A 21525-nucleotide genomic window follows, 5' to 3' on the forward strand; every position below is an offset into this window, starting at 1 on the left:
TTCAGTAAATATGTTATTGGTATATAGAAAAACCATTGATTTTTGTATGTTAATTTTATATCCTGACTTCACCAGGTTTTTATTTGTTTGTTTGTTTTGGTACCAGGTATTAAATCCAGGGGTGCTTACAATTGATCCACATCCCCAGCCCTTTATTTTGAGACAGGGTCTTTCTAAGTAACTTAGGATCTTGTTAAGTTGCTGAGCCTGGCCTCAAACTTGGAATCCTCCTGCCTCAGCCTTCCAAGTTGCTGGGATTACAGGCATGAAAACCACCTAATCTGACACCACTAGTTTTTTTTTTTTTTTTTTCAATAAATTCCTGTGACTCGTTTGCCCTGTCAGTCAGCTCTATGTCTTTCCCCCCCCCTCCTTTCTCTTTCTTCCTTTCCTTTTATCCATTTGTTATTTCTTTCTTTCATTCTCTTCCTTTCAAACAGGATTGTTTTCCTGATTTCTTTCCTTAGCAGATTCATTACTGGTGTATAGGAAAGCTATTTATTTTTATATGTTGATTTTGTATCCTGCTACTTTGTTGAATTCATTAGCTCTAGCAGTCTTGAGTGGAACTTTTTGGATCTTCTAGTATAGGATCATATCATCTGTAAAAAGTAATAATTTGACTTCTTTCTTTCCTATTTTTATCCCTTTTACCTTCCTTCTCTTGCCTAATTGTTCTGGCCAGAATTTCTAGGACTATAATGAATAAAGCTGGTAAGAGTGGACATCCTTGTCTTGTTCCAGATTTTAAAGGAAATGTTTTCAGTCTTTCCCCTTCACTATGATGTTGGCTTTAGGTTTGTCATATATAGCCTTTTTAAAAAAATTCATATATTTGTTCTAATTTGTTATACATAACAGCAGAGTGCATTTCAGTTCATAGTATACAAATGGAGCATAATTTTTCATTTCTCTGGTTGTACACAAAGTAGAGTCACACCATTCATGTCTTCATACATGTACTTAGGATAATGATGTCCATCTCATTCCATCATCTTTCCTACCTCCATCCCTTCTCCTCCCCTTTGCCCTATTCAAAGTTCCTCCTCCACCCCCATTATGAATCACTATCCACTTATCAGATAAAACATTTGATCTTTGGTTTTTTGGGATTGGCTTACTTCACTTAGCATTATGTCCTCCAACTTCATCCATTTACCTGCAAATGCCATGATTTTATTCTCTTTTATTGCCGAGTAATATTCCATTGTGTATATGTACCACAGTTTCTTTCTCCATTCTTCTACTGAAGGGCATCTAGGTAGGTTGGTTCCACATTTTGGCTATTGTGAATTGTGCTGCTATAATCATTGATGTGGCTGTGTCCCTGTAGTATGCTGTTTTTAAGCCCTTTGGGTATAAATCGAGGAGTGGGATAGCTGAGTCAAATGGTGGTTCCATTCCAAGTTTTCTAAGGAATTTCCATACTGCTTTCCAGCTTGGTTGCACCAATTTGCAGTCCCACCAGCAGTGTAAGAGTGTACCTTTCCCCCTACATCCTCGTCAACATTTGTTGTTGCTTGTATTCTTTTTTGTTGTTGTTGTTAGAACAACTCAGCAAAATAAAATTCCGGTTTATTGTTGGACAACATTGTTTCACACATACATCAAACAGGCCAAAAAAATAAACAGCAACTTCATAGACAAAAAAAGGGAAAAAAAAAAAAAAAAAAGAAACCTTTTAATCTTTGGCCTTTTTAACCATCTCATACAAACCAACTACTTATAGTACAGCTAAAGTACATACACAAAAAAAGTTACTGGAATGCTCGGAATAAGATTGTTTTTTTGTTGTTGTTTTTGCTTTTTTTACAAGGTTTTTTTTCTCCTTTGAGATTATAATGAACATGGTCACACCACAAGTAAAGTCAGAAGTAGGACAGAGAACGCTCCAAAGGCTGGTTTGGTCATCCGAGATCATTAAAAATGGCTGACCCCTAACAATATGGACAAAAATATAAAATGTAAATAAAAAATACAAACAAATTTTCCTTTTTTAAAGTACTTTTAAGAAAAAAAGCAGGGCCTTGGAAGTTTTGGTTCTTTTTTCCTCCCCTGTTGCAAATTCACGTTGTGGTTTTGGTTGGGTGGTGAAGAGCGCACGTCATCTGCGGGTGGCACTGCCCGTGGTGGGCGGGCGGGCAGGCCTCTCTACTCGAAGGTGACCACGTTTAGATTCTGAGATGGGAAGTGGAGGGTGAATAGGTCACGGTGGCCTTTTATTTTTAGTTTAACTTTTCCTTTTTTGCTGTCTAGTCATCCTCATCGGTCTTTTGCTTCTTGGTATCAACATCATCATCCTCGTCATCTTCAGCTGCCCGTTTGCCCGTAGCTGCCTCAGCTTCCTCATCTTCATCTCCATCCTCTTCCTCACCATCACCTTCCTCTTCCTCCTCCTCTTCCTCACCACCCTCTTCCTCTTCTTCATCTACCTCATTGTCAGCCTCCTGCTCCCCATTTTCCTCATTAGCATTCCCATCAGCAGGGGCGTCTCTTCCATTCTCTGCCTCCTCCACAACTTCCTTCTTCTCCTTTAAGTCCTTGGTGGTGATTTCAGAGCTAGTGTCCACGGCCGCGTCTGACATGGTGGGGCACGCCGGTGATCCGATGCAGTGGGTTAAAAAGGAAACTAGAGTTCAGGGACTCTGGCGATAAAGCTGCCGGAGTCCGCGGCGGAGGTGGTTGCGGCGAGAGGGGAGCTGGACCCAGGAACAATGCAAAGATGGCTTTTCAGAGCAGCCAGTGTTGCTTGTATTCTTAATAACTGCCCTTCTGACTGGAGTGAGATGAAATCTTAGTGTAGTTTTGATTTGCATTTCTTTAATTACTAGAGATGTTGAAAATTTTTTCATATATTTGTTGATTGATCATATATCTTCTGAGAAGTCTGTTCAGTTCATTGACCTATTTATTGATTGGGTTATTTTTTTTTTTAGAGTTAATATTTTTGCGTTCTATATATATCCTAGAGATTAGTGTTCTGATGTGCATGTGGTAAAAATTTGCTCCCATTCTGTAGGCTTTCTATTCACCTCACTGTTTCTTTTGCTGAGAAGCAGCTTTTCAGTTTGAAACTATCCCGTTTGATTCTTGATTTTATTTCTTGCACTTTAGGGGTCTTATTAAGGAAGTAGGGGCCTACTTTTTTTCCTATTAGGCACAGGGTCTCTGGTCTAATTCCTAAGTCTTTGATCCACTTTGAATTGAGTTTTGTGCATAGTGAGAGATAGGTGTTTAATTTCATTTTGCTACACATGGATTTCCAGTCCTCCCAGTACCATTTGTTGAAGAGGCTATCTTTTCTCCAAGATGTTTTTGGCACCTTTTTTAAAAAATATTTTTATTAGATGTTGATGGACCTTTATTTTATTCGTTTATTTATATGCGGTACTGAGACTCGAACCCAGTGCCTCACACATGCTAGGGCAGCAGTCTACCATTGAGCCACAACCCCAGCCCTGGCACCTTTGTCTAATATGAGAAAACTGTATTTATATGGGTTAATCTCTGTGGTATAGTTTAAGGTCTTGTATAGTGATGCCACCTGGTTCACTCTTCCTGCTAAGGATTGCTTTAGCTCTTCTGGGTCTCTTATTTTTCCAGATGAATTTCATGTCTACTTTTTCTATTTCTATGAGGAATGTCATTGGGATTTTGATCGGAATTGCATTAAATCTGTATAGTGCTGTTGGTAGTATGGTCATTGTCATATATACCCTTTATGATGTTGAGGTAAGTCCCATCTGTCCCTAGTTTCTTCAGTATTTTTATCATGAATGGGTGCTGAATTTTGTTGAAGGCTTCTTCTGCAGCTATTGAGATAAACAGAATTGAGGACAAAAATCATAGTTATGTGGGGAATTACATTTATTGATTTGCATATGTTATGTTAAATCATCGTGCATCCCTAGAATGAAACCAACTTGGTCATGATATATATATAATTTTTTTTTTTTTTGCTACTGGGGATTGAACTCGGGGCTGGGGATATGGCTCAGTGGCTGAGTGTCCCTATTATTTTATTTAGAGACAGGGTCTCACTGAGTTGCTTAGTACCTCATGTCTCAGCCTCCTGAGCTGCTGGGATTACAGGCATGTACCACCCTGCCAAGCTCACTTTGTCTTGCAGCTCCGAGATTCCTTCTGCATGGTCTACTCTATTAGAGACTTTTATTTGAACTTTTTGATTTATTATGGTTTTTCTATCCAAGATTTGTTTGGTTCCTTTTCAATATCTCCATCTCCTTATTGAATTTCTCGTTCGTATCCTATACGAATTTCATTCAGTTGTTTTTCTGTGTTCTCTTGGAATTCATTGATAACTTATGTAATCATTATTTTGAATTCTTTATCGGGTATTTCATTCAGTTGAGTATCTATGTAGTCAGTTGTTGGTGAATCTTGAGCTTCAGAAGATGTTATGACCTTGTTTCCTCCGTATTTTCTGTATTCCTGTGGATTTCTCTTCCACTCTTACGTGTGGACCATTTTAGGGCACAGTCTTCTCTTGGCAAATTGTTCTGGGATATCAGGTTGTTGGGACTTTTTTCAGTATTGTTTCCCTGCTAGTTCTTTGGTGAAGAGTGGCATATTTCAATACTGCATATATTGTGTCAGAGCTTGAGGATCTCACTTTTCCTATAGGTCTTACAAGAGTGGGGTTATTCTCGTAGATCAGTTAGTCTTGTATATAGCAGAGGATGTGTGGTACTCCCTCTGTGATTGCTCTTGTAGACTTAAAAACTCAATATTCTGAAGGGGTATGGCAACAGTCCCAAAAGAGACCCCTCATTGGTGTGTTATGGACACTGACTCCTAACGCAAAAATAGAGACATGAGTGGGATCTTGGTGCCTGGTTGTTTTGGGGTTTTTATCTGTTATTTGTACTAAAGTATTGTTTGAGCATCATTAGTTTGGATGTGGAGCAAGGCACACTGTCTCTTGGCTGGATGCTGTGTAGCTATATACTTATAGTGTCACAGTAAAGTCCCAACACGGAGTGGCCTGGAACTGAAGCTGAGAACTATTTCAACCAGCTTTCCTTCTCATCAATATAAAGTAGATGGAATGGGAAGCACTGTGGATTGGAGTTTTCTCTGTACAGACGACATCAGTGCATTCCCGGGTGGGGCTGATACATGGTTCTAGCAGCTGGGGTTTAGCTCTCATCATAGGGACTTTGTTGGGTGGTGTCTCACTGAGAAGCAGTACTCCTGCTGCTTGAGTCATGAACAACTAGAAGATGCAACTTTCCTCTAATCCACTACCTTGAACTTGTCTGGATTGGCATTTTTGTGGGCTTGCCTGGTCACATATATAGTATTATGCACAGGTAGAGAATCTTTACCCTTAGCTCACCTGTGGCCACACCTTCCTTTGCTTTCTTAACAGAACATTCTAGAATGTTCTCAGTTATCTGTGCTCAATAAATGAGCTTTGGAATCTGATGGGGAAGAGGAAGAGAGAGCTGACTTAAAATCCTGACTTGGAGAGAATGGTAGTAAATTGCTTTTGTTGAGTGCTCTGATAAGGTAGGCAGTGTAGTTCCTTTAGTCCAGAAATTTCAACCTTTTGGGAATATATGGAGGAAACTAATTCTACTTATGGTGTTGTCATAATTTTGCTTGTATATTTACATTTTTGAGATAGTTTTATTAGATATCTTTTATTTTAATTTTGTGTATATATCTAGCATTACTTTGAACTTCATTTCAGGTACTTACAGAACATTTGTTTAAAGATTATTGGTTCTAGGATTTGCTTTTATTCCATTTAAGGCTAACAAAACACAGGTATTCTTCAGACAAAGCTCTTAATATGCTCACACACACCTCAAATACTTTTTTAAAAAATCTACCTCTTATAAGAAAATAAAATCTCAATACTTGCTTCATACAGGAAAAACTGAGTTAAGCAGTTAAGTACCTTGCTCAGGGTTTGCCAGGTGAGTAAGTGGTACAACCAGGATTAGAACTCCCTTTCTCTGAGCCTGTCCTCTTATCCACTATATACAACCCTTAGGATCCCTGTTTGTAGCTGGATGCAGTGGTGTGTGCCTGTAGTCCTAGCTTCTCGGGAAACTGAGTCAGGAGCATCACTTGAGGCCAGCCTGGGCAACATAGCAAGACCTCAGTGTGAGCTGCCAGTTCTGCATCTCTAGAACAAACTTAAAACACTATTTTAGAAAGGCATTGTAACTTCTCAATCATTTGAATGCATTCATTGGGATTAGTCATCATTATTCCAAACCAGAGAGTTTTGATTTAAGACATAAGAAGTTGAGAGATATTTACTTTAAGAAACTGATAAAAATACAGATTCTGCTATCCCTGGAAGTGATTTCTGTTTTATGATGAGTCATCTGGACTGTGTGGAATATAATTTGGCCAGTATCTTTTAAACAAAAATAACTCAGTATGTTGCTTAATTAAACTTTAAGAGGAAATATTCAGAGATTTGCTAATTTCCCTAGAGAGGGATAAATTGCTTAGATGACTTAAAGTGCACAGTTGGTATTTATTTAAATGGTAATTTTTTTTAAAGTAATTAGGGTATAAGTCTTATCTTCTTTTATCTCAGTCTATAGGGGTTGGGGCTCAGTGGTGGAGTGCTTGCCTAGCATGTTTGAGATGAGGCCTTGCGTTTCACTGCAATTATACATAAAATAAAGGTCTATCAACAACTGAAACTAAGAGAAGAATCTGAGGTTAGGCAGAATATTTATTCTGTGGTAGAACAGATTACTGTAACTAACTTAGCAAGATAAGCTTAATATCCATGAAGCTTGTTCTCACTAGGCTTATCTGTACAGGGCTTGACACATGTAGATAAAAATCAGTGTAAGAAAATGTAATGTTTAAGAGTTGTATAATAAAGTCTCTTATAGCTGTAAACTAAAATCCTGAATCTGGTGTGTTTTACCCTTCTTTTTCAGTCTTATCCTTCTCTTTCCTTACTACCCCATTACTGGTCATGTTTTCCCAAGAAGATCCTCCCATTAGTGTGCAGAAAACACTGGGAATACCATTGGAGAAAATGTCAGACGGAGGCAGTACACACCTTGGGAGTGGTGGGGGCGTGTCCTCAGAATGCCCTCGCCCTCCTCTTACCATGCTGCTTCTCATTCTGTGCAGTGTGGCTTCCTGTTGTGGTGCATGGCCCCGAGTCCTTCTAATGGGGCTGAATTTCTCTACAAGCGCATCATTCGTCCTTTCTTCCTGAAGCACCAGTCTCAGGTGGATAGTGTGATGAAGGACCTGAAGGACAAAGCCAAAGAGACTGCAGATGCCATCACTAAAGAAGGTAAGAGTCAGGGACAACTTGGTTCAACACATGGAGGAGATGTGATACAATGGGCTTCATGGCCTTCTTGTCCTCTCAGCTTTCCTTAGTTAAATGCAAAGACCACTAAATGGATTTCTTTAGGACAAGTTTGCCCATTGCCCTTTACCTTTTTTTTTGGGGGGGGGGGGAAACCAGGGATGCTTAGTCAGAGCCACATTCCAAACCCTTTTTGAAACAGATTTTCCCAAAGTTTTGTTGAGACTGGCCTCCAATTTGCAATCTTTCTGCCTCAGCCTCATGAGTTGCTGGGATTCTAGACACACCACTGTGCCTGGCTTGCCCTTTACTTTTCCCAAGATCCTTTGTGACTCATTCAATGCAGCATTCAGTAGCCTTCCATAGGCAGAGATTTTAGAGATTCATCTACATGTAGCCTCTTGCACCTGTTTAGTGTGCTGTTCAGACTGTTTTTGTTCTTGGTCCCAGAGAATGCCTTTTCTCAGCTCCCCTGATGGAGTTATTTAGATGCTTTTTGTTGAGATGTTGCGTGTGTCCCTAGATTAGTAATGAACCAGTGAACCCAAGAGACTATAATCCTTGAATCTTACAGTTAAGCAGCTAGAAAGATAGGGAGTACCAGTCACAGGAGGGATGTTTACAGTTTTAAGTAGGAGAATCAGGAGACCCTTACCAAGAGGGCTATATTGAATCAGACTTGGACATAGTAAAGGAGGGAACCATGGGAATAGTGCTCCAGAAGGAGCTGCAAGTGCAAAAGCCCTAAAGTAGGAACAGTAAAGGAGGTGACCTAGAGGGGTAAGGGATAGCAGGAGGCGACACCGTCAGAAAGGTCTGCATGGAGACAGGATGACAAATCACAGAATAGCTTATAGGCTAGTGGGAAGGCTTTGGTTTTTAGTCTGTGTAAGAAAGATAAGGTGCTATTGGAAGATTTTGAGCACAGGATCAACATGATCTGCTCTGTGTATTAAGATGACTGTGGCTATTGCATTAAGAATGGATTAGATGGGGGCCAGGGTTGTGTCTCAGTGGTAGAGCGCTTGCCTAGCATGCGTGAGGCACTAGGTTCAATCCCCTGTTCCACATAAAAATAAAAATGGATAAAATGAAGGTATTGTGTCCACCTATAACTAAAAAAAATGAATTGGAGGGAGAAAGGGAAGGAAACTGGGAGACTAGCTAAAAGGTTATTGCAGTGATCTGTTTGAGATGATGGTAGTACCTTGGTTTGTACTAGCAGCAGTAGTGGGTAAGAAGTAACCTACTTCTGAAGTAGAACCAATAGGATCTGCTTAAAATCAGGCATGAAGACAGAAGTCAAGGCCAAACTTTTCAGCCTGATCAGGTGGAAGGAGAGAATTGCCACTGAGCTGGGAAAGACTGGATAGTACAGATTTAGGTGGGGAGAAATAAGATAACTCCAGAAGAGAATTCCTTCTCAGCCAGTTGGATGCAGATGTTGAGAGTTCAAAAAACAAGTGTGGATTGTGGGTAGAAGGGAGATGAGAAACAATCAGCTAAATAGACCAGTAGGGAAAAGGAAGTCAAGGTGGGGTCCTTGGGCCAAGCAAAAAGATGTTTCAGAGGAGGAAGTGTGATCCATTGTCACGTGCTGTAGACAAGTTAAACTAGGTGAAGAGGAACCACTGGACTTAGCCATGGGGAAGGCACTAGTGATCTTGAGAAAACAGATTTTTGTAGAATGCTGGGAACAAAACACTGATTGGGAGAGATGGGGAAAGGCATGAGGAATATGGACAGCTGTTTTGAGACAGTCCCTGTGAAGGGGAGTAGATGTGAAGGGGAGTAGAAGAATGGGCTGTAACTGGAATATGGATCGCGGGTTCTGGGAAATTTAAAAGTCTTTAAGGTAGGAGAAATAATACATGTCTGAAAATTAATGAGAATGCTTCAGTAGAGAGCAATTGCTGAGCCCTTGAGTAGACCAGAAATAGGATTGAAAATACAGAGAGGCATTGGTCAGAGGAGCCGCAACATTTTATAACAGAAATCAAGGTTTTTGTTGGTAGAGATTTTAAGTAGGAAAACTTTACTTCAGAAAATATCTTCTACTTCCTCAGTAAAGGAAGAAGAAAGAAGGCCAACTGAAAAGTGATGGGAAGGGGATGGGTGTGAGCAGTTGTCTAGGACAGGGTTAACAGACTGTCCCTAAAGGGCCAGATACACATTTCAGGTTTTGTGGGCCATCCGGTCTCTGTCGTGATGCTCAACTCTGCCATTATGCTGTGACAGCAGCCCAAAAAAGCAATTAAGGGAGTATGGCTGTAGTCTCATGGCCTCTCTAGGACACTGCCAGAGTAAATGGACTGAGACACTGTCATGTGATTCCAGGCAGTGTGAAAGGCTCACCTGAGACTTGTGTTTGCTTTTCTACAGCCACACTCACCTGCAGAGTAGGTGGAGAGCTGTGGTTTTAAAAAATTTTTATAGATGTACACAATACCTTTACTTATTTCTACATGGGTGCTAAGGATTGAACCCAGTGCCTTCCACATGCCAAGCAAATGCTTTTATCACTAAGCTACAACCCCAGCCCCGAGAGGGGTGATGTTAAGAGTTGCGAGGTCAGAGTGGGACTGTGGCTGATGTTGGTGACAGTTAAGCTGGTGAAGAGGGAAATGACAGGAGGACGCCTCTGAGTGAGGGAGTGAGCTACAGAGGTAAGTTTGTTCTGACTTGCAGCCTTTGTGTTCTCTCACTTGTGGATTGCCAGTTTTGACATTTTTCAGCACTGGGGTTTGAACCCTGGGGAACTCTACCACTGAGCTATATACCCTCGGCCCTTTTTAAAAATTTTTTGTTAGTTGTAAATGGACAGAATGCCCCCCCCCCCTTTTTTTTTAAATGCAGTACTGAGGATTGAACATGTACTAAGCAAGTGCTCTACCACTGAGCTGCAGCCCCAGCTGGCCCTCAGCCCTTTTTACTTCTTTTTTTTAAATTTTGAGACAGTCTGTTAAGGTGCTAAGGCTAGCCTCAAACTCATGATCCTCCTGCTTCAGCCACCTGAGTAGCAGGGATTACAGGCATGCTTTATGGCAATTGGTGCCAGTTTTTTAAGAGCTTTCTTTTCTATCCTTCCTTGCCCAAGCCTAACTGGCAACCCATGGTAATATCATTTCTGTCTAGTTCACCCACATTTTATTGCCTCTTGGTTTTCATACAGTATATCAATACTCAAATTCAATTTAATTTGATACGACATTCCAAATCAGGGACATAAGAATTACTAATTATTTGACACCTTTTAGATGTCTCGTTCTGGGTGCTTTTTACATAGGGCTATTGAGAAAGAGGCTGCAGTTTCTTTAACTTTGTTTAGCAACTTGAGTAAATGGAGCTGCTTCCAGGCAGTTGACAAAGAGAGACTCCGGGCTCCATCAAGAACAGCTGCAGGGCCTGGGGTTGTGGCTCAGTGGTAGAGTGCTCACCTAGCATGCAGGAGGCACTGGGTTCGATTCTCAGCACCACATAAATGTAAAATAAAGATATTGTGTCCATCTAAAAACTTAATATTAAAAAAAAAAAAAAAACAGCTACAGTTTACAACCTGACTGGAAGCTTCTAGACAAGCCTCCCCCACCACCATCTCACACACCACACTGGTTCTTGTGACAGGAAGTGGCCTGGAATGTGTCATAGGAGGGGTGGCCCAGTTAGTATAAATATTTGTAGTACTGGCACGAGGACTTTCTAGTTTTTGTCACCATGGGACAACACAACTTGGTTCTCATCAGGTTGATGAGTAGTGAAATCTCATAGGAGAGTAGCAAATGCAAATGAGAATTTGAATATACAAAGAACGCTACTAGGAATCTCTGCCTCTTTTGATGCAGAAAGGAGGACAGATAGTTTGGGAGACACTACTACACAAAGAAGCAAGGCTAGATGAACTTCAAGTATTTCACTCATGTCTTCAGAATTTGTGCTCAGAAGAGGTGCTGGGTCTATTTCACGGAAACCCTCACAGCCCTGACCACAAACCCATGTGTGCTGTCATCTGCACATGAGTCACCCGAGCTCCGTTATCTAGTAGTTACCTTAGCCACACAGCTTATATTGCCAAAAGTTTTGATAAAATTTTCTTACCCTCTTAACAGCCAAGAAAGCTACGGTGAATTTACTGGGTGAAGAGAAGAAGAGTACCTAAACCCTTGAACGGATGGAGCCTTCCCGCCCAGCCCCCTGTACCTTCCTCTTAGAGCTTGACATTATTTTAGGGACTGTGGTATAATCATTTTAATGTTGCCTTGGAAACATTTTTTGATATTAAAAAATGGAATGTGTTGTAAGGGTTTTTTTTTTTTTTTTTTTGCTTTTACTGTCTGTACATTACATAGGGAGCATTTTAATTTAATGCAGTGGCAGTATCTAAATTTTTGAAAATATATTTTGCCTCTAGGTAGGAAAAGACATGTATGTTACTATCCTGAAGGAAATGTAAACTAAAAATAAAATTTGTATATCCCACAGGCTCTGTACTTTACTGGGCTTACTCTGCATGCATTTTCTCTAAACATTTAGGAAATCTTCATGGTTCTTCTTCATATAAATATTTTTAGTGGATTTGTGTGTATACATAGACAGAAGTGTTACTATGACGTGCATAGTGCTTATGGGGAAGGGGCTAGGAGAAGATTGTATATGCCATTTATAACTTCTGTATAATAAGACCACCTGCCTCAAGCTGGTAGGATTTGCTAAACATACTTCAGAAAATGAACACACATCAGTCATATTTAAAAAAAAAAAAAGTGAGAAATGAGGTTGAATGGAAGTCATCTTGGTTATTTTCCTAACATGGTAGCCCTGAATGCCAGGACAGCTTTTTAGAGTAGTCAGTCACTTTGGCGACAATTGGGGAAATGTACACACACATAGTAACCTATAACTCCCAATTTTCTGTAGAAATATTACTACTGTCTTATCTGCCTACTAGCCTTACGTTTGTCTGTTTCTAAGATGCTGAAGTGAAAACCATTCCTGTTTTTACTTTTAAAGGTGAGCAGCATGTTGGTTTGGTCTTTTCCTTCCTCCCAGTTGTCATGTGCTTGTTAATATCGTGAGCAGCAATGTGCCTGCCATGACGCGCAGCTCTAGGAGCAGCTCTGTGGAACGGAAAGGGAGCATGCAGCCTGTAATCTGGTTGGCAGTGCTTAAGTTTAACTGCCTTTGACCTTTAAGGTCAGAGAAAAAGTTAAACTCACAGAGTCCTCTTCAGTTGACAAGAATTATTTGTTGTCCATTTAAATGCCTTCATGATAAGTGACTTATGACTACATAGTTGAAGTACAGAATAAAAAAGTTGAAATGAATGCCTCTAGCTTGAATGGCTAAACAGCTTATAGAGCTCTGGGGTAGACAATCTGAACTTCACATCATTCTGTTAGGATCCTTTTGAATTAGACTAAACTAGACCAAAATACATGTATAACAAAATAAGATTAAATATCCAGCCAGTTGGGCTGGGGTTGTCGCTCAGTGATAGAGCACTTGCCTAGCATGTGTGAGGCCCTTGGTTCGATCCTCAGCACCACATAAAACTGAATAAGTAAAACAAAGGTTCTGTGTCTGACTACAACTAAAAAATAAACATTTTTTTAAATGCTTAAAAAAAATATCCAACCAGTAAAATACTTTTTTTGTTTAAATTGAGCTGGCGCATTTTACAACTGAGCTACATTCTCAGCCCTTTTTATTTTGAGACAGTCTTACCAAGTTGATGAGGCCTTATAACATGCAATTCTCCTGCCTCAGCCTCCCTAGTCACCAGATTATAGGTGTGTACCAGTTCGCCTGGCTCAGTAAATACTCTTAAAGAAAATAAATATGAATAGCTTTCATAAGATGATATATCATGATGTAAAAAAAAATTACCCTAATATACATCAGAGCATTTATTTTTCCTGGGAAAACTGATTATTAGGCATCTTATTACTTAAAAAAATGAAGTTTTTAGAAAACAAGCAAAATTGTTATTGTAAGAAAAAAAAAAAAATCAAGCCTACATTAAAAAGAAATTTCAAAGCATTTAAATCCATTTCTCATAAATAAAAACACTTTCCCTGGTGACAGAGGAATGAAAACTAGCAACTTCTAGTATATAGAATATATGATTGGATTGTTAGTATATAAAATATATTATCAGACAAGATGGGGAAGCATAAAATATTGCTCATAATTACAGATTATGTAAAAATATCAATGTAAATGCTATTAAAGTATATTCTAAATGCAGTTTTTTTTTTGTCTTGATACTACATCTGTCTCCTATGGTGTACCCTGTAAGAAATTTGTTTTGGGCAGTTGAAATGTGTTTTAATGGCAGAAGTTATGAGTCAAGCCATTCTGTCTCTCAATTTCACCAATAAAATATTGCCATGATTAGAGTGTTTGAAAAACTACTTAAGCCTGTGTCTGGCTAGAAGACAAAAGCATTTGTTTGTACATGAATGGTATTTCAGGGATATAGAAAGTAACAGAATTCCTAGTAAACATTTGAAATTCTTCAAGATGAAGAAAATAATTCATTCAGTAATTCCTCCCTTACTGGAAAGCTTCAATCATTCAGATTAACAAAATAACTGTTCTCCTGGGAGAATCATCAACCCACAACTACAGACAAGGAACATAGCCTGCTGGATATGGTAGTGCACACCTGTAATCACAACAACTCAGGAGGCTGCAGCAGGAAGATCATAAGTTCAAGGTCAGCCTGGACAATTTAGCAAGACCCTGTCTCAAAATAAATAAGGGCTTGGAATCTACTCAGTGGTGAAGTGCCCCTGGGTCCAATCTTTGGTACCAAAAAATAAATAAAACAACAACAACACACACAAAAAAATCCTTTAAATAAGTCATCACCTATCCTGAAGGTGTGACACACAGAATAGAAATGGATGTACAATATTCCCCTCCTCTTATCCAAGGGGGATATGTTCCAAGACCCCAAGTGGTTGTCTGAAACCTCAGTACTGAATCCTATATATACATACCTATGATAAAAGTTTATAAATTAGGTAAATAACAAAATAGGACAATTATACCATAATAAAAGTTATGTGAATGTGGTGTCTTAAAATATCTTATTTTGCTGTACTATGTCTTTAGACTGGTTGATCTGGAATAACCAAGGGAACCATGGGTAAGGGGGACTGCTGTACATAATGTTCATTTGTGTGTGTTAAATTTTTGCTCAAGTGGGGTTAGAGTTGAAAAGCCCCACAAAATAAATTGAATTATAATAGTTAAATGAGAACTGAATTTTATTAACCTCATTCCTCACCTAGCTTGCAATTGTCCACTGGTGATTACTGATCAGAGGAATACTTTCTCCAAAGAAATCATGCCAGCCAAAAAAGTTTATACCTGTAATTAGCACTAGATCTAAAGAATACTCAAGCTACTGCTTTCTTCCTGCATATAGCACTTAATAATATGTGCCTCCAAATCATTCTGTCTTTTAAGATAAAGAGACCAAGTTAGGGCTGGGCGCTGTACACACCTCCCATACACTCCAGCAGCTCGGGAGGCTGAGACAGAAGGATCACAAGTTCAAAAGCCAGCCTCACTGGGGATGTGGCTCCGTAGTCAAGTGCCCCGAGTTCAATCCTTGGTATACTCCCCCCAAAAAACAAGTTGGGGAGGGGCTTAAAATTTTATTAAAACACCTATTGCTGGGCTGGGGGTGTAGCTGTAGCATGTGTGAGACCCTGAGCTTAATTCCTAGCACCCCAAACAACCTACTTCTGGAGGCTGTGCTTGAATCAGTGGCCTCCTACATCACATCTGTTTGTTGTAATTGGTAATTTTTTACTATACTATAATCATGGTATTTAGGATAACAGAAGTACAATTCAGATCCTTAGCCATCAAATTTTATAGTTCTATATAGTATGACAGGAAAATAAATATATCTGAATATTAAAGTTTTTTTCTGGCTCCTGACTATAATATTAATTCAATATCTTTTATAGCACACATCTCACAAAGAGCAGAGAACAAGATGACCAAGTAGACGGGTTCAGCACTTGCCTCCTCCACAAAGAAAAGCCAAATTAACAGATGTATAGCTGCATTTTGAGATGAGTGACCATGGGAGAATACTGGGAATCAGCAAGAGAAAGACAAGAACAGCAGCAAAGAAAGAAAAAAATACCATAGCATGTTCCACCTTGGCTCCACAGCTGGGGAGAGGGGAGGTAGATAAGGGCAAAAAACTGATGCTAGCAATCCTACGTATTGGAAAGTTTCACAATCTTCACAGACTTGCAGCCCACTTAGATAAGTAACCTGCAATCTGCACAGTATTGTGGCTTTGGAAAAGGACTTCACATCTAGCAAACCACCCAGGGTGCTGGAGCCAGGAACCATCTTAAAAAGGGAAATAGTATCTAAATTTAAACAGCCCTAGGAGCCAGGAGGAAGCTGCCTCGTGAATCCAATTTGGTCCAGCAGAGTGACAGCAACCCAAGGCCACTGGGTGCTCTGCAGAATTGGAGACACGTTGTAGGAGGAAAACAGAGGACACGGCCCTTAAGAATCAGAAGACCAGGACTGGGGTTGTCGCTCAGTGGTACAGCGCTTGCCTGGCATGTGTGAGGCCCTGTGTTCGATCCTCAGCACCACATATGAATAAATAAAAGATCCATTGACAACTAAAAAAATATTAAAAATCATGAGACCAGGGAACTTGCCCTGCGAGACCAGGTGTGGCCAGCCCTATGTGAACTCATCCCAGTGCCAGGACTGAGGGCAAAGATCCATGGGTTCCTCCTGCCTTTCGGCTCCCAGCTCAGGAGCCTATTACTAAAAGGGAAGGAAGGAAACACCGACTCCCATTACTGCCCAAGGGCAAGGAGAAGCCCCTGAGCAACTGTGCCTTCTGCTGTCTCCCTGCCCACAGGTGCACACAGGGGGCTCCAAGGGAACTTTGCTTAGTTCTGGTTGAGGTCTTGTTCCAGGTCAAGCACTGCCATGCAAGCAGCAGAGATAAGCACTGCTGCCACCCTACATATGTGGTTCCCATCACAGTCCTACCTAAGCATTTTGTCTGACCATACACTGCTGCAAACTGGGTGTCACTGTCACTGAAGGGGTGCTGAAGTAACCAACACTGCCTCTCCCTTTTCAACATCTGGGCCCATACAGTGGTAATAACCCTCCCAGAATAAAGGACTCTCCTAAGATAAAGGACAAGGCAACACGGCACAGTGAATATCTGTGCGCATGTGTAACTGTTGCAACTTTGCAACTCTATAGCCTAGGATACCTAATCAAACTGTGTTACCTATGTGGGAGACTAAGGAGGGGCTAACAAGTCAAAGAAACTAAGAAAGGGTATATAAGGCAATGCCCCAGCTGTGCTTGGGGCTCAGCCTTTGGATGCAAATCTGCTGAGCCAGTGCCAGCCCTAATAAACACTGCTTCCTGCTAAAAGCCTTGCTGTCCTGTTTCTCTGTGCAAGAATCCTGCAACATTTCTTGAGGGTTTGTGTTTTGGGATTCAGAGCTTGACTTCACCTCCCTTGTCACCAGAGTGCAGGCCCTGGGATGCCAGAAGTGACCTCATCTGGCACCAGCAGACTAATGGATCCATAGGAGACTAGCCCTCTTGGCATGCCAGGGCGAAGACCCCAGGATACAAAGGAACACCATAGGGTCCAGGAACCAGTGCAGGGAGCACCTACTGCCCTTTGGACAGGTAGAAACCCAGGTTCAAGAGGTAGACCTACCCCTAAGTGGAAGAAGGGGAGCCTGATCACTTCCTAGAGTTGCCCTAAGTAGTCTTGATAGCACAAGATGAAGCCACAACTCTAAAGATACTGGGTGGGTTGGAGACGCAGTTTGAATGTGAGTGAATGGTGACTGAATAAGACTGGCTGAGCCCAAAGTGAAGGCAGAGTCCTGATCCGTAGGTCCATGGTGATCCTCCTACGGCTTAGGGCAGCACAAGTCTTTCCTTTAGGTCTCTGAACCTGGTCCAGGTTGGGGGGTCTATACCAACCTGCAATGTTGAGATGCCTGCAATCTCTCCATGAGGAAAGCGGCTGGAGACATACAAAGGGATTATTTACCCCTTCCCTTTTTCCTTCTTCTGCATGTGATTATCATGGAAACGGGTGGCAGAGTAAACTCACTCCTCCCCCAAGATTGTATGATTAAAAAAATATTTCTTTTAATGGGATATTCTAGAGACTATGGAGTTGACTCCTGAAAAATGCCAGACTGCCTTCATTCAGAGTAGGTTGGCCCTCCAAGGGGTCACTAGGCAAAGAACTACATGAGCAGGTGCCCAATTAATTTGAGACCAGAGAAGAAAAGTGTCACTTTTAAATCTAAACTGCTATGGGGCACAAATGGTTATTTTTATCTGTTGTACTCTGGGATTCTGCTAAGTGCCTCCCTAATGCTAGAAAACAGGAGAGGTAGATAGAGGGGATCTGGAAAGGCCAGCTAGACTGGGTCCTGGACCTTTTAAAGATGCTTAAGAGGTATGCACTGTGCCTTGGGACAATACAGGCTTTGCCCCAAGCTGTAGGGGTCAGCTCTGCAATTTTCTGCAAATGCCTGATAAAAGAGTGAGGGACCTGGTAATACCAGGGGACACCCTACTTCTTGTGATTTTACTCTTTTCTCCAGTTGGGCATAAGGGAGGAAAATGGAAAGATTCCATAAGTACAAGTTTTCTTTAAAAAAAAAAAAATACTTTTTTTCTGAGGACTTCACAGATTCCCACATTCTTTAAATATCTGGGCTGACTCTAATCTGATCCAAGAGTACACTCTGGTCTGCTAAGGTTTTTCTGTGTACTCCTTTTGTAGGATAATTAAGACCATATCATTTTTTTTTTTTCAATCTTTCTGAGCTCAATTTTTTTCAGTGATAAATTCACTTTGGCTTCCATACCAATTAGTCTTGCTTTGTCTAACTGAAGTTTATTGCCCTCTGTTTCTCTTTCTGCTATCTTTATTCACAGGCCAGTTGTTCAGGGTTAACTCTCAAATACACCAGAAAAAGAAAGAGATCTTCTCTTTTGAGGAGTCCTAAGCAGCAAAAAATCAACAGTGATGGGGGGAGTAAATCTGCCCCATGAAGAATGACTGGAACCTTTGACTTCAGGGTTTGCTATGGCTGGCAGACTCTACTCCTAATGTTCCCTTTCCTATCTGGGTCATACTGTAAAAATCTGTGATAGATTTAACCCTTTAGAAATTAAAAATAGACTAATAGAGATTCTTAATAAACATCTATAGCTCTTGTGTCCTACCTGTGGAGGTCTAGTACCTACAAAAAGCTACAAGATTTTTTTTCCTGTTTTATGTATGTATGCACATCTGTATAATGTATGTCATGTGTCTGTATACATGCTTGTGTTTATCATGTGCATGGTATCAAAATTGGTTTATAGATAAATGGGTGCTCATAAATTTAATAAATGGATTCAAATACTTTTTAGTTCGCTTGACTTAAACATCTAAGAAAAAGTTTATTTAAATTGGTTAAACAGATGAGAATAAAGATGTCTTTAACATTACTAACACGTTTTTCTAGGTAGTGAGTCAATCAAAAGAATGTTGGTTTCTATACAATATTTAAAGTGTATCATCATTGCTTCTATTAACTACACTTGTCTCAGATCTTGATTTTTTTTTTTTTATGGGTAACCTAAAGTTAACAGTTAAGAATGAATAAATTAGGGCTGGGGTTGTGGCTCAGCAGTAGAGCGCTTGCCTAGCCCATGGGAGGCCCTGGGTTCGATCCTCAGCACCACATATAAATAAATAAAATAAAGTTATTGTGTCCAACTACAGCTAAAAAATAAATTTAAAAAAATTAGATTAAACAAATATGATTAGTTTTCATAAATGTTTTTAAAGGAAATATGATTAATTTACAAAGTTAAAATACAAAAACATCAACTGCTAAATATAAATTCAAGTACTCTTGACTTCTTGAATTCCATAAGGTAATATATATTTGAGTATTAAATGTGTTTTTAGAAACTATTAAATGGGGAAAAAAAGGACTTTAAGATTGCTTTGTTTCTAGGTCTTCATTAAAGCAAGATTACTAAAAGTTAAGACCTAACAAGTGTAATTTTAAATGCAAAGAATACAAAATGTTTTAGCTGTGTTTAAAGTATTGCAAAAAGCATAAAGTATTTCATCTTATTAAAATGGAGGAATTTGTCTAAGTTCAGAAATTTTATAAGGATTATTTCAAAAATATAAATTTCAAAAAGTCAGCTAGAAAAGATAAAAGGTTATAGGTATAGAAATATATTTTAGCATAAAAATTAAAAAGAAATGTCTCTGGAAGAGAAAGTATTTTATATGGTAAAGTAAACAAGTTGTAGAGTAAGTTTCACAAGATTTTTGGAGGGTAAATCTCAAAAAATTTGTGTGAGAGTAAGTTAGCTATAATTAGCACAATCAGTTAAGGTTATTTAAGGGTTTTTTTTTCCCCCCATAAGGTCAAATATTAATGTACTGATATAAATCAAATTTAATTATCTATGTGCTAAAGTAATAAGGGTTTCTTAAAACATTGATCTTATATCAAGATAATTTCTTATGTCTGTTTGGTTCTGGTAAATAATAAAACCTATCTTAAAGAAATTAGAGTTTGTCCAACTCTGGTTAAACAACTAAATTTTAGGCTATTCCACTACACTATGAATTCTAAATTTTTCTTTAAAAGTTAAACTTGGTTAATAAAAGGACATCAGTGTAATAGTGATTCCGTTACTGGCCTCTTTTATATTAGATGTATTTATGTCTTCCAAGTATACAAGTATTTTTAGAGCACTTATCAAACTGGTATTTCTCTAAAGTTGTCTATAGCAATAGTCTCTTTCAGACTTATGTAGAAATAAATGCCTAACTAAATTTGTTACATTTTGTAATTTGATAAATCTGTCATCAATAATTTATATAAAATTTTTTAAATACTTTTTTTTAGATGTCAATGGATTCTTTTTTATTCATTTATTTATATGTGGCATTGCGAGTCGAACTCAGTGCCTCACACATGCTAAGCAAGTGTTCTACCACTGAGCCACAGCCCCAGCCCAATAACTTGTATATAAAATTTTGTGTTACTCTTTACACTGAGATAGGAATTTAAATGTATTTTGGTAAAGTAATAAGGAAAACCTGGTTTGTTTAAAAGTAGACAATGTGGAACATAAAAACATTTTTTCATTTTTCCACAAAAAGAAAGTTGGGAGCTCTCTTGCTTTCATTTGATTCCTGTTCCCAATGAAATGGTGTATTGTGTTGATATTCATATAGACTCAGGAAATAATATATGAGAACTTTGTAAAATAGTATTCAAGAGGCAAAGATCAGGGCTGGGGCTCAGTGGTGGAGCACGTGGCTTGCACCTGGGAGGCACTGTGTGCCATCCTCAGAACCATATAAATTAAATAAAATAAAGGTATTGTGTCCATTAAAAAAAAAAAAAGCAAAGATCAGTTTCAAAAATAAAACACTTTACTTAAGATGTGTCTGATGAGGTCCACAGACAAGATGGCGCCTGGCACTTTGCCAAGAGGAGTGGTTTGAGAAGTAACGCCAGCGAGCCATTAAGATGATGGAGATTCCTTAATGACTGACTGCTGTGTCTAGATTATGTCAATTAAGTTAAGCTGTGTGTAATCATTAAAATGATGAGGATTCCTTATTGGTTGACTGCTGTATCTAGTTTATGTTAATTAAGTTAAGCTGTGTGTAATTAGTTGGGTATATATACTTCTCTGTCCCATAATAAAGAGGCTCCTGGCTGTGTCAACCTTCACAAGTTGCTTGTCACCGCCCAGTTATTTTGCCCAGCCAGACTGCAGCAGTGTCAAGAGGCCACCTCACCTGAGTCAAGACTCTGCCTCTCACCTTATTCCATGAAGGACCAACTCCAAGTAGGCTAGACTTAAGTTCATTTAAATTTCAAAAGGTAGATTTTTGTTGTAAAAATTACGGTGATCTCAAAATAAATAGGGGATATAATATACAACCAAATAAAGTTTTGGGGCTTATAAAATTTTTGTTTCTTGGTTCATAGCTATTATACAAACTGAATATGTTTTTGCTCTCATTAATTCCATTTTGTATTTTCCTTTTAAACTTTATAACTGCTGTTAGTGGTTTGCAGAAGTAAAACTTCTAATATAACAACCTGAGTTAATTTGAGATAATAAGC

The 21525-nt window shown here is 39.3% G+C and overlaps 2 protein-coding genes across 2 annotated transcripts in view; one reads left to right on the top strand and one right to left on the bottom strand.

Annotated features, from left to right (window-relative positions):
- Reep5 (receptor accessory protein 5) overlaps positions 1-14579 on the top strand; it is a 53108-nt gene extending 38529 nt beyond the window's left edge. The window contains exons 4-5 of the mRNA XM_046460130.2: positions 7135-7303; positions 11428-14579. Of these exons, the coding sequence (XP_046316086.1) occupies positions 7135-7303; positions 11428-11477 (219 nt within the window). The 3' untranslated portion in view covers positions 11478-14579. The remainder of the gene's footprint in view (positions 1-7134; positions 7304-11427) is intronic.
- On the bottom strand, positions 1552-2714 carry LOC124103491 (prothymosin alpha-like). The gene has a single exon (XM_058584309.1). It carries the CDS (start codon positions 2583-2585, stop codon positions 2253-2255), a length of 333 nt encoding a protein of 110 aa, XP_058440292.1. The 5' UTR covers positions 2586-2714; the 3' UTR covers positions 1552-2252.
- Positions 14580-21525: the final 6946 nt, after the last annotated feature.

Source organism: Marmota monax, unplaced genomic scaffold (assembly GCF_021218885.2).
Source record: "Marmota monax isolate L192 unplaced genomic scaffold, Marmota_monax_Labrador192_F-V1.1 WCK01_AAM20220418_F8-fsc00006, whole genome shotgun sequence".
NCBI classification, from domain to species: domain Eukaryota; kingdom Metazoa; phylum Chordata; class Mammalia; order Rodentia; family Sciuridae; genus Marmota; species Marmota monax.